General features: G+C 41.2%; 1 protein-coding gene and 1 pseudogene across 1 annotated transcript in view; both read right to left on the bottom strand.

Annotated features, from left to right (window-relative positions):
- The window catches only part of ZNF81 (zinc finger protein 81), a 75348-nt gene that overhangs the window by 15322 nt on the left and 45864 nt on the right, over positions 1–14162 (bottom strand). The window contains exons 3-4 of the mRNA XM_016218397.2: positions 3578–3704; positions 2262–2357 (exon numbers count right to left, since the gene is read on the bottom strand). Coding sequence (XP_016073883.2) covers positions 2262–2357; positions 3578–3704 — 223 coding nt within the window. The remainder of the gene's footprint in view (positions 1–2261; positions 2358–3577; positions 3705–14162) is intronic.
- LOC107541406 (small ribosomal subunit protein uS2 pseudogene) lies at positions 8691–9570 on the bottom strand (annotated as a pseudogene).

The following is a 14162-nucleotide window of genomic DNA, read 5'->3' on the forward strand; positions in this document are numbered from 1 at the left end:
ACACAAAATGGATCATAGACCTAAACTGAAAAAGCTAAAATGCTAAAACTTATAGAAGAAAATATGAGAAAATCTTTGTGACCTATGATAGGCAAAGATTTGTTAAAAAGATCACAAAAAAATACTAACAAGTTTTTAAAAGATGATAAATTTAACTCCATCAAAATTAAAATTTTTGGTCTTTGATAGGCACCAGTAAGAAAATAAAATTGCAAGCGACAGACTGAGACAAAATACTGGCAATATATGGATCTGGCAAAAGAATTATATCTAGCAATTATAAACAACTCTTACAGCTCAGTAAGAACGCAAACAACCCAATAAAAATGAGAAAGATATTTGAATAGACACTTTGTCTAAAAAAAGTATAAATGGTCAATAAGCACATGAGAAGGTACTCACCAGAGGAATGCATTACATATCCACTATAATAGCAAAAATTACATATCCACTATAATAGCAAAAATTAAAGAGATTGATGATAGCAAGTGTTGGCAAGGATGAGGGGCAAAAAGAATTCTCATGTATGGCTGTTGGGAATGTAAAAGAGCACAGCTACTTTGGAAAACAGTTTGGTAATTTCTTATAAAGACAAGCATATACTGCCCAGCCGGTGTGGCTCAGTGGTTGAGCGTTGACCCATGAACCAGGAGGTAACGGCTCGATTCCTGGTCAGGGCACATGCCTGGGTTGTAGGCTTGATCCCCAGTAGGGGGCATGCAGGAGGCAGCCAATCAATGATTTCCTCTCATCACTGATGTTTCTCTCTCTCTCCATCTCCCTTCCTCTCTCTGAAATCAATAAAAAAATGTATTTTTTAAAAAAAGATAAGAATAGACTTATTTTATGACCTGGCAACTCCACTCCTAGGTATTTACCCAAGAGAAATATAAACATATGTTCACACAAAGACATACTAAAATGTTTACTACAGTTCATAATAACCAAATAATAACCACCTATCATTATCAGGCATATAAACAAATTACCATATGTTCATACCATGGAATAGTATTCAACATCTAAAAGGAACAAACTAGTGATATACTCAATAACATGGATAAAACACTAAATCATTATGCTGAATGAAAAGAGTAGACAGTATGATTCCCATTGACATAAAACATTAATAAAGACAAATATAATCTACAATGATAAAAAGCATGTCAGCAGTTGCCTGGAGCTGAAGTGGTAGTAGGCATTGACTAAAAGGGGCATGAAGGAGCATTTCTGTGTGATGGAATATTATATATCAAGATTAGGGTAGTTATACTAGTGTATACTTTGTCAAAACTCATCAACCTGTATACTTGAAATGGATACACTTTAGTGTATGTAAATTATACCTTAATAAGTGGAATCTGGTGAACAAAATGAACTAACAAGAAAAACAGAGACAGACTCATAGATACAGAGCAGGCTGACAGCTGTTGGGGGGCAGATTGGGGGAGTGGAAGAGGTAGAGAAGGGTACAGGGGGGATAAATGATGATGTACAAAGACTTGACTTGGGGTGGTGAACACAAAACACAGTGTACAGATGTGTTGTGGAATTGTGCACCTGAAACCTGTATTATTTTGTTAACCAGTGTCACCCCAATAAATTCAATAAAAAGGAAAAAGTGATTTTAAAAGAAAAATTGCTATGTGACAGTGATCACAAAGTCAGAACATGGGAGACAGGCATGGAGATAGGGGAGGTAGAAAGGAGTGAGGAATCTGAAGGTGATAAGTACGAAGAGAGGAGGTGAGGTTGGTTGCAGGTAACAGTTTATTGATATCTTAAAGTGAGAAAACAAAAGTGAAAGGAAGAAGAAAGTGAAAGGGCACTGGGAAAAATAGGAGTGAGGCAACCAACTGATTTTCAATGAAGGCAAATCTATTAAAACCTGAATGTATGTGGTAAGACTCTAAGACCCTGGGGTTGTGGTTAAGTAATGAAGCATAAAAATGTGATGGAAGAAGAGAATATCCAAGAAAGCAACATCCATTGTGAAGAAGGCTGGCATATGATCCAGAGTATAGGAATTGCAGCAATTCTCCTGGAGGAAACCCAAGCAAAGAAGACAGTTGATGACAGTAAAGAAAATAAAAGGAGAAAGCAATTTGGTACCTGAGAGGCCAATGTTACTTAATTCTCAAGCAGTTTCTCAAGTCTAAACCTTCAAGAAAAGCAGCAATAACAGCATTTTAAAGGCACCAGCCTCTCCTAGGAAAAAAAAAAGTATTTCCATGTCTCCCTCCTGCCTGGGTCACACTCACCTGAATAGCTCTGATATGGGGTTTCTCCCTCCAACGTCCATGGCTCCTCTCCTTGCTCCAACTTGAAGATGACCTCTGGTTTGAGAACTTCATACCCTGTTAATATGATATAATAGAGAACTGGGTCCAGCTAATTGCTTTCCATTTGTTCTTTAGAAAAGTAACTACATTTCATTGGGAAAATAGTAATAATCACAGAGGTGAAAGGGACTTTTGAAGAATCTCAGACCAATCAAAGATGACATCATCATACACTTAAGATGTCCCAGAGCACTCAGCAGCTGAGAATGGAAATGGTTATGTCTTAGCTTCTTCCTAGGGCTCCTATAACAAAGTACCAATAACTGGCTGACTTAAAACCACAGAAATTTACTGTCTCATATTTCTGGAGGCTAGAATTCCGAAGTCAAGGTATTAGCAGGGTCTTGCTCTCTCTGGGGAATAAAAGGGAGAATCTTTCCTTGCATCTTCTAGCTTTCGGTGTTTGCTGGCAATCTTTGGTGTTCCTTGGGTTGTAAATGCATCACTCTAGCCATCACATACCCTCTACATATGTGTTTTCTCATCATCTTCCCTCTATGAGTATCTATTTATGTGCCCAAATTTTCCTTTTTAATAAGGACACCAGTCATATTAATTAGGGCCTATCCATATGACCTCATTTTAACCTGATTACCTCTATAAAGACCCTATTTCCAAATAAGGTCACATTCTGAGGTACTGGGGGTTAAGACTTCCATACATCTTTTTTGGGGGGACACAATTCAACCCATCAGAGCTTGCCCTCTGACCCCCCAAAATTAATATCCAGCCCACGTACAAAATACACTAATCCCATCCCAATATCCCCAAAAGTCTAAATCATTCCAGCATCAATTCTTAAGTCCAAAATCATCAACTCAAAGTCTCAAATATCATCATCTAAATCACCCCAATCAGTTATGGGTGAGACTTGAATATGAGTCCAAAATCAAAGTATGACCAGGGCTATGCTCTTTTTGAAGGTGTTAGGGAAGGAACTATTTCATGCCTCTTTCCTGGATTCTGGTGGTCTCAGGCATTTCTAGACATATACATGCATCACTCCAGTCATATGGCCATCTTTTCCTTGTGTGTCTTCACATTGTCTTCCCTCTGTGTGCGTGTGTCTGTCTGTGTTTAGATTTCTCTTTTTAATAAAGACACCAGTCACTGTGGATTATGACCCGCCCTAATAACCTCATTTTAGACTGATTACTTCTGTAAAGAACCTATTTGGGGGATACAATTTTACCTATAATAGGCTCCTCACAGATTCATTGGGTGGCTGTGCTTACCCACTGAAAGCAGGTGACTGTAGTTCTCCAACATCACCTCCTGGTACAGGCGCCTCTGAGTAGAGTCCAGTTGCTGCCACTCCTCCTTGCTGAAGTCCACAGTCACATCCTCGAATGACACTGAGACCTGTAACAACACAATCTTGTTTAAGGTGACATGGTCAGCACTGGAGGATGGGGAGAAGATAGATCAGAAATAGTTTTGGGTTTTTTTGGTTAATTCTCACCCAAGAATATTTTTTCCATTGATTTTTACAAAGAGTGAAAGGAAGAGAGGGGGGTGGGGGGGAGAAAGAGAGAGACAGGAAGAGAGAGAGATTGAGAAACATCAACATGAGAGAGACATATCGATTGGCTGCCTCCTGCACACTCACTGACCTGGAGAACGAATCTGCAACTGAGGTATGTGCCCTTGACAGGGAATCGAACACACAACCCTTCAATTCACAGGCTAATGCTCTAACTACTGAGCCAAATGGGCCAAGAAATTGTTTTGTTTTGTTTTTTAATCCTCACCAGAGGATATTTTTTTCCACTGCTTTTCAGAGAGAGTAGAAGGGAGAGAGAGCGAAACGTAGATGTGAGAGAGATGCATCAATCATTTGCCTCCTGCACACTCCCTGACCAGGACCTGTGATTGAGCCTGCAACTGAGGTACGTGCCCGGGGCCAACCTCAAACCTGGGACTCTTCAGTCTGCAGGCCGACACTCTAACCTTTGAGCCACACTGGCTAGGGCAGGAAATAGTTTTTAATTACTTTTCACCATACTTTAAGGTATGCCTATTAAATACCTAGTTATAAATGATGTTAGGTAAACTACAAACATAATATCATAAATTACTGCTATTCATTGTGTCCAACATTTAGTCTTTCATTTTTTTAAAAATGTATCTTCATTGTTGAAAGTATTACAGATGTCCCCTTTTTTCCCCATTTACCCCTCCCACCCTGCACCACTCTCCGCCAAGGCTTTAACCACACTCTTGTTTGTGTCCATGGGCTATGCATATATGCATATAAATTCTCTGGTTACTCTCTCCTGAACCACTCACCCCCACCTTCCCTCCAAGATTCATCAGTCTGTTCCATGCTTCTATGTCACTGAATCTATTTTGTTCATCAGTTTATTAAGTTCTTTAGATTCCATATATAAGTGAGATTATGTGACGTTTGTCTTTCTCTGCCTGGCTTATTTCGCTTAGCATAATATTCTCCAGGTCCATAGATACTGTCTAAATAGTACAAGATCCTTCTCCTTTATAGCTGCATAGTATTCCATAGTGTAAATGTCCCATAGCTTTTTTATCCACTCATCTACTAATGGGGACTTGGGCTGTTTCCAGATCTTAGCTATTATAAATTGTGCTGCTATGAACATAGGGGTGCATATATTCTTTCTGATTAGTGTTTCAGGATTCTTAGGATGTATTCCTAGAAGTGGGATCACAGGGTCAAAAGGCAGTTCCACATTTAATTTTTTGAGGAACCTCCATACTGGCTGCACCAGTCTGCATTCCCACCAGCAGTGTACCAGGGTGCCCCTTCGTCCACATCCTCACCACAAGTGTCATTCGTTGATTTGTTGATGGTAGCCATTCTGACAGGTGTGAAGTGATATCTCAGTGTGGTTTTAATTTGCATCTCTCTGATAATTAGTGACACTGAACATTTTCTCATATCTCTTGGCCATCTGTATGTCCTCTTTGGAGAAGTGTCTATTCAGGTCCTTTGCCCATTTTTAATTGGTTTGTCTTTGTCTTGAGTTGTATGAGTTCTTTGTACACTTTGGAAATTAGCCCCTTATCAGATACATCCTTGGCAAATATGTTCTCCCATACCGTGCATTTTCTTTGCATTTTGAGGCTGATTTCTTTTGCTATGCAGAAGCTTTTTAGTTTGATGTAGTCCCATTTGTTTATTTTTTCTTTTGTTTCTCTTGCCTGAGGAAATGTATCAGTGAAAATTACACTACATGAGATGTCTTTGACTTTACTGCCTATGTTTTCTTCCAGGATTTTTATGGTTTTGCGACTTATATTTAAGTCTCTTATCCATTTTGAATTTATTCTTGTGTAAGGAGTAAGTAGGTCATCTAGTTTCATTTTCTTGCATGTACCTGTCCAATTTTTCCAGCACCATTTATTGAAGAGACTGTCTTAACTCCATTGTATGCTCTTGTCTCCTTTGTCAAATATTAACTGACTATAATGGTGTGGGTCTACTTCTGGGGTCTCTGTTCTGTTCCATTGATCTATATGTCTGTTGTAGCAATATCAGGCTGTTTTGATTACAGTGGCTTTGTAGTATAGTTTGATATCTGGTAAAGTGATCCCTCCAACTCTGTTCTTATTTCTGAAGATTGCTGTAGCTATTCGGGTCTTTTTCAGTTCCATAAAAATTTTTGGAATATTTCTTGTAGCTTTGTGAAATATGCTGCTGGTATTTTAATAAGAATTGCATTGAATCTATAGATTGCTTTGGGTAGTATGGACATTTTAATGATGTTAATTCTTCCAGTCCATGAACATGGTATATTCTTCCACTTGTCTATATTTTCCTCTATTTCTTTTTTCAGTGTCACGTAGTTTTCTGAGTACAGGTTTTTTACATCCTTGGTTAATTTTATTCCTAGGTAACTTACTTTTTAGGAGCAGTGGTAAATGATATTGCTTTTTAAGTTTCTCTTTTTGAGAGTCCATTGTTGGTGAATAAAAATGCTGTCAATTTTTGGATGTTAATTTTGTATCCAGCTACCTTACCGAATTCAGTTATCAACTCTAGTAGTACTTTGGTGGAGTCTTTAGGGTTTTCTATGTACAATATCATGTCATTTGCAAATGACAGTTTTACTTCCTCCTTTCCAATTTGGATACCTTTTATGGTTTCTTCCTGATGGCTCTGGAAAGGCCTTCCAGTACTATGTTGAATAAGAATGGTGAAAGCAGACAACCCTATCTTGTTCCTGTTTTTAAGGGAAATGGTTTTAGTTTTCGACGATTAAGTATGATGTTGGCTGTAGGTTTGGCCTTTATTATGTTGAGGTATGTTCCCGCTATTCCCACTTTGCTGAGATTTTTTTAATCAAAAGCAGGTGCTCGGTTTTGTCGAATGCTTTTTCTGCATCTACTGATATAATCATATGATTTTTGTCCTTCATTTTTTTAATATGATATATCACATTTATTAATTTGTGAATATTATACCAGCCTTGCATCCCCAAAATAAATCCCTCTTGGTCATGGTGTATGATCTTTTTGATGTATTGCTGGATCTGGTTTGCTAGTATTTTTTTGAGGATTTTAGCATCTATGTTCATCAGGGATATTGGCCTGTAATTCCCTCTCTTTGTTGTTTCTTTGTTTGGTTTTGGGATTAGGATGATGCTGGCCTCATAAAAAGAGCTTGAGAGTTTTCCCTCCTCTTGAATTTTCTGGAATAGTTTGAGGAGGATTGTGTTAGTTATCCTTGAAATGTTTGGTAAAACTCGCCTGTAAATCCATTTGGTCCCAGACTTCTGTTTGCTGGGAGTTTTTTGATTACTGATTCATTTTCATTAGTTGTTATTGGCCTATTCACGTTTTCTGTCTCTTCCTGATTCAGCTTTGGAAGATTGTATGCTTCTATGAATTTGTCCATTTCACCCATGTTGTCCAGTTTGTTGGCATATGGTTGTTCATAGTATTTTCTTACAATCCCTCGTATTTCTGTTGGGTCAGTTATATTGCCTCTTTCATTTCTGATTTTATTTGGGTCCTCTCTCTTTGTTTCTTAGTGAGTCTGGCTAAAAGTTTCATCAATCTTACTTATCTTTTCAAAGAACCAGCTCTTGGTTTCACTGATTTTTGTATTTTTTTTAGTCTCTATGTCATTAATTTGTGCTCTGATCTTTATTATTTCCTTCCTTCTTCTTCCTTGGGGCTTTTCTTGCTGTTCTCGTTCTAGTTCTGTAATTGTTGTGTTAGATGGTTCATTAGAGCTTTTTCTTATTTCTTGAGGTATGCCTGTAATTCTATGAACTTTTCTCTCAGGACTGCTTTCACTGTGTCCCATAGATTTTGGGTTGTTATCTGTTCATTTTCGTTTTTCTCCAGGAAGTTTTTGATTTCTTCCTTGATCTCATTGGTAACCCATTCATCATTTAATAACATGATATTTAGCCTCCATGGGTTTGAATATTTTTTAGTTCTTTTATAGTGGTTGATTTCTAGTTTCATGGCATTGTGATCCAAGAAGATGCTCGATATGATTTCAATCTTCTTGAACTTGTAGAGACTTGTTTTGTGCCCTAACATGTGGTCTATTTTTGAGAATGTTCCATGTGCACTTGAGAAGAATGTGTATTCTGCTGCTTTAGGATGAAATGTTCTGTAAATGTCAATTAAATCCATTAGCTTTAGTGTGTCATTTAATGTCTCTGTTTGTGTGTATGTTAAAGTCCCCCACTATGATTGTGTTGCTGTCAATATCCCCCTCAAAGTCCACCAAGAAATTTTTTTATATATTAGGTACTCCTATATTGGGTGCATATATACTTAAGGGTTATTTCCTCCTGTTATATTGACCCCTTTAGTATTATGTAGTAACCTTCTTTGTCTCTTTTTATGGTCTTTATTTTGAAGTTTATTTTGTCAGAAATAAGTATTGCTACTCCAGCGATTTTATTGTTTCCATTTGCATGGAATATTTTTTTCCATCCCTTCACTTTCAGCCTGTGTCAATCTTTTGCTGTCAGATGGGTCTCTCATAGACAGCATATATATGGATCATGTTTTCTTATCCCTTCAGCTACCCTATATCTTTTGATTGGAGCATTTATTCCATTTATATTTAAGGTTACCACAGACATATACTTATTTAATGTCATTTTCCCCCTTTATGCTGATGTACCTTTCCCTCAATATTTCTTCTTCTTAAAGTAGTCCTTTTATCATTTCTTGCAATGTTGGTTTGGTGTTACTGAACTCATTTAGCCTTCTTTTGTTGGGGAGCTCTTTATTTCACCTTCAATTTTATTTATTTATTTTTAATTTTTTTTCAAATTTTAGAAATTGTTTCTTTCCTGTCAACCTTATTTACACTCTGTTAACAGTTTGTGGACGAACAGCTTAGGATCACTCAGTGGTTGTTCCTACCCTTTCAGTGGTCTGAGCAGTGGGGGCTGCAGACCAGTCTTCAGTGGCAGGCTGAGTGCTCCAGTCTTCAGTAGGAAACTGCTGAATGGGCACAGAAGGCACCTGCATGCCTTCAGACCAGCCTGTGACCTCAGGCTGAGCAGCAGTGAACTGAGGAGCTAGAGCAGTCCATTCACCCTGAAATTCCTCTTTGGACACAGCCTTTTCAGTAGCGGCCTGCTTTTCCTTTTCAATCTCTTCAGGATCCCTGTAGAAGTAAAGATCAGGCATGACCTCTCATGGATGTTCACAGGAGATGGTGCCATGTGTGCGCAGTACTTCTTGGGCCAGCATCTACTACATCAGACCCACTGAGTGAGCCCCCTTGTTGTTGCAAGGGATAGCAATGTCCACATAGCACAGAGGAGAGTGTGTTGCTCAGAGCGATGGTGGGCAGGTTCACATAAGACGCCTCTGTGAGAGGCTGGTGGTAAGCCCGGGGATCAGTGACTACCAGAAGTCTTCGCTCCCAGAAGGCAGCCTGGATCTGGTTGGTGAAGGTTCCAGGAGTGAAGCAACTGGCAATAGGAGTGGATCCAGTGGCAGCAATGAACTTCAGCACAGCTCGCTGGTCAGTATTCCTGGACGATATGACACTGACATCAGCAGGGTTTTCAATGGCAACAATGGCATGAGCTGCCAGCAGAAACTTCTCCCAGGTTCTCTTCAGATTTATGATGTAGATATTATCACTCTTCCTTTTGTAGATGTACTGTCCCATTTGGAAGTCAAGGCTGGTGCCACCTAAGTGGGTTCCCGCTGCAAGGAATTTGAGGACATCCTCCTCCTTCATTTGCAGGACATCAAGGGCTCCGGACATTGTGAAAATTTCCCTTTAAGTTACATGGGAACCAAGAACACCACCATATGGACCCCTCTATGGGTAGCGCAGAAAGGCTCACCTTCACCTTCAATTTTAAATGATAGCCTTCCTGGATAAAGCAGTCTTGGTTGCAGGTTCTTGCTTTTCATTACTTTGAGAACTTCATGCCACTCCCTTCTGGCCTGAAGTGTTTCTGTTGAGAAATTTGCTGTCAGCCTTATGGGGGTTCCCTTGTAGGTCACTCTTTGTCTCTCTCTTGCAGCCCTTAATATTCTCTGTCCTTAACATTTGCCGTTTTAATTATGATGTGTCTTGGAGTGGGTCTCTTTGGGTTCCTCTTGTTTGGAACCCTCTGTGCTTCCTGAACTTTTGTGGATTCTCCTTCACCAGCTTGGGGAAGTTTCCTGTCATTATTTCTTCCACCAGGTTCTCTATTCCTTGCTGACTTTCCTCCCCCTCTGGTACCCCTATGATGCAAATGTTGTTCACTTCATGTTGTCCCAAAGTTCCCTTAAACTATCCTCATATTTTTTAAGTGTTTTTTTTCTTTTTGCTGCTCTGAGTGTTTTTTTTTCTGTTATCTTCTAACTCACTTATTCTATCCTCTGCTTCATTAGGCCTGATTTTAATTGCTTCCAGCGTATTCTTGACATCAGATATAGTATTCATTTCTGCCTGGTTCTTATTTATGATATCTAGCTTTCTTTTCATGTTTTCACTAAGTTCCTGGACCTTCCCATTAAGTATCTTGTTCTCATTAATTTCCTTGAGCATCTTTATAACCATTACTCTAAACTCTATTTCTGATAATTTGCTTAACTCCATCTCATCAAGGTCTTTTTCTGGTGATTTTTCCTTTTCTTTAGTTTGGGGGGGGGGGGGTTCTTTGTCATCCCATTTTAGTTATCTCTTTCTTTTTGTTCCTACGTGTAAGCTAGAACTACTATGGCACCCAGTTTTTATGAGGTGGCCTTATGTAGTAAGTGTTCTGTGGCACTCAGAACTTGCTGGTAAAGGCTCCTTGAACTCTTGAGCTGAATGCTCTAGTAATGTCCCTTGTGTGGGCTATGTGGACCCTCCTGTTGTGATTGGGAGCTGATTGTTGGCCCGTTCATGGGTGGGATTGACTTTTACCCCACATAATTGGGCTTAGCAGGATGGAGCCAGCTGGAGATGGGAGTACAAATCCAATCCTCCCTTTGAATGGGGTGACACAGGATCTCAGACCTCGAGAGGGGACCTAGCTGTTTGCCTTCTAGCTCAGCAGTGCCCTGTCAGAAACCCTGAGGGAAGGCTCTGAGGAGGTTTCACCAGATGCCCTGGCTCTGGGACATGACCCCTTTCCCCTGTGTGGCTTCCCCACCAGGGATGTGTAGGCAGAGCTTCAAGGACGTGAACAAGGTTGCCCCCTTCCACTTTGGGTGTCACCTTCCCTTAGGAGGAGAGCTGCTCACTTCCTTCTGTCTGTACAGTGCTCTGCCAGAGGCCTTGTTGGAGTGCTCAGAGTGAATCAGGTCCAATGTCCAAGCTCTGCTTCCCCCCCCCTTTCTCCCAGTGGATATGAGATTAGCAGGGTATTGCCAGCAGAATCTGTGGGGTGCTAGTCTAATCCACCTTTTGATTGAGGTGGTAAGGGTCCTCAGCCCTCAAGAGAGGTAGGTACTCTCCTTTAAGCTCCACGCCATAGCTCCAGAAGGGAAACTCCTAGGGGGATGCATCAGATTTCACAGTTCTGATTTGTGACCCCTTTACTCTGTGAGGCTGCACCTTCAGGACAGTGTAAGTGGGGCTTGGAGTAATAAATCAAGGCTGCCCCCTCTGTCTGGGGTAGCACCGGCTCTTGTGGGGGGTGGAAGAGGGCTTGTCACTCCCCTCTCCTTTCAGCTCACTGTGAGACCCTGATGTAGACTTACAAAGGGATGGCTCCAGATGCCGCATTTCTGATCTAAAATTCCTCCTCCCTTTTAGTCTGCACTTGGCTGGTGATGTGGACAGGTTTAGAGAATGCAGATCCAGGTGGCCCCTTGTTGGAAGTGGTTCAGGGCCTCAGCCCTCAATAACGGAGCTAGTCTCTTTGCCTACAGCTCACTGGCACCCCACCAGAGCTCTTGAAGGGAGGCTTCTAGTTGGTCACACCAGATTTCACAGTTTGGATTTGTGAGCCCCTTTCCCAGTGAGCCTGCCCCTGCAGGTGGGGTTTGGAGTGATAGCACAAGGCTGTCTCCTCTGCTTGGGGTTGGTTGCTCTGGCTCTTGTGGGGAGATGTCCTAGTGAAGACCTCTGGGGAGGGGGGCTCCAAAGAACCAGTTCTGGTTTGCACAACAGCTGTGGATATGCCCTTGGCTTGTCACGCAGGCTGGTTTTGGCCCTCAAGAAGGGAGCTAGGCACTTGCCCTACAGCTCAGGGTCACCCCACCAGAACTCCCAAAGGGAAGCTCCTAGAGGATGCACCAGGCTTCACAGTTCTGATTTGTGGCCCGTTTTCCCAGCGAGTGTGTCCCTGCAGGATGGTGCAGGTGGGGTTTGGAGCCCCCTCTGCTTGGGGCTGCTCCAGCTCCCCAATAATAGCAAGTCAGTCACCCTGCAGCTCACTGTCAGGAGCTCTGGTGCAGGCCTGGGGGGGAGGGGGCAATGTCCTAGTTCTGGTTTTCACTTTATTCCTGCTGTATATCTGCACTTGGCTTGAGGTGCAGGCAGGTTTGGAATGCAAATCCAGGCTTTGGGGATGCAAATTCAGGTGGCCCCTTGTTGGGGGTGGTACAGGACCTTGGAGGGTTAGTTAGCTGCTGGCTTTCTGGCTTGGCAGTGTCCTGCCAAAGAGCCTGAAGGGAGGTTTACAAGTACACACCTCCCCCTTATTCGGCAGCTGCCTGTAGCTGAGGCCCTGCCCAGGGCACCTTCCTTTGGGGATTGCACCTGCCTACCCCATGGGAGGGGGGGAATATTGGTTCTTATTCCCCAGCCACTCAGTTCAGTCTTCATCTAAGGCTGTCTATAGTTTCTCCAGAGGAAAAAACACTGTTCAGGTCCCTTTTGGGTACAGCCTACAGTTCTTTATGCCAGACTCAAGTCTGTCAGGGTAGTGTCACCAGTATTTGGAGGACAGAGTTAGTGTACTTTCTCCAGCTGGTGCTGTAAGAATAACAGTGCTGGACCCTGGGAGATGGCGTCTGGGGACAGTGTGGGATGTTGGCTCTGGACTGGGACCTCAGAAGCCTGCTTTCCCAATCTCCAGCGCTATGCCACCCTGATCTTCTCCTTCTGGTTTCCATATGCCCTGAGTCTCCTTCCCTCCACCAGAGCCCCAGGTGAGTGCCCGAGGGCGAGTCCCTGTGAGGTGGCCTTTCTTTACAGAGAATGCCCTGGATTCAGGCAGTCTCCCTCCCCTTCCCAGTAGGCCAATTCCCCACTTACTTTTTGCTGCCAAGTGTTATGAAGGCTCTTCTTTCAGGCCCTGGTGTTCTGAGTTGGGGCTCCTGGTGTGGGATTGAGACCCCTCTTTCCTCTGGGGAAAATTTTGCAGCCACAGTATTTCTCCAGTTAAAGCAGCTGCCCCTGGCTGCAGGGACCATCCCTTTCCATGCCTCAGCCCCTCTTACCAGTCTCTGTGTAGCTTCTGTTTTTCAATCCTTGGATATAATACTCCTGTTCAGGTGTCTTTCTGTTGTTAATTCAGGTTAATTGCTCGAAGTTTTAGCTGCATCTCAGGTTTGGTGCTGGGGGCAGGTGTATATTGCTTTCACCTATTCTGCCGCCATCTTCAATCTCTCTAGTCTTTCATTTTTAAAAGAATAATTTCGTACAGAATTTGACCTTGATCCTATTTTGTTGCTCATTTTAATATGAAATTTGTGTTCTATAACTTTTAGGAGGAAGCATGTATATACTTTTTAAATACTTTTTTTTAAAAAACTTTACATAGGTTCCTTTACTGTTGCTTTCATTTACTTTAAATAATATGGCCATTTTCTTTTGATGCCTTTTTATTGCTCATTTCTAATTTAATTCCATAGTGGTCAGAAACTATATTCTATATGATTTCAACAAATGGTCTATCTACAGGAATGTGTCACATGCCCTTGGAAAAGAATGTATATTTAACTGTTGATGGGTATAGTGTTCTATAATATATAAATCAAGTTGGTTGAGTGTTGCTGAAATTTTCTATCACTTTACCCATCTGTCTTCTACTTGTTTAACTAATTATTTGTTTAACTTTTTGGTAAAAACTGACAAGGAGATGTTAAAGTTTATATGGTTATGCAAAGGACATAGAATAGCCAAAGCAAGGAATCGTATGGAGGATTTATACTATGTAATGTTAAGACTTCTTATAAAGCTACAATAATTCAGACAATGTGGTACAGATATAAATCCAGTTAGATAAATCAATGGAACCATAGTAGAGAGTCTAGAAACAGGTCAGCATATATATTGATGATTGTTTTTTGGCAAAGATGCCAATGTGATTTAATGGGGGAAAGGAGAGTCTTAAAAAAAACGTGTTGGAACAAATGGATATCAGTATTGAAGAAGAAAAAACTTTGACCCGTACTTAACAACACATATAAACATTAACTCCAAAATTA

This window comes from Miniopterus natalensis, chromosome X (assembly GCF_054644295.1).
Source record: "Miniopterus natalensis isolate mMinNat1 chromosome X, mMinNat1.hap1, whole genome shotgun sequence".
In the NCBI taxonomy this organism is placed as follows: domain Eukaryota; kingdom Metazoa; phylum Chordata; class Mammalia; order Chiroptera; family Miniopteridae; genus Miniopterus; species Miniopterus natalensis.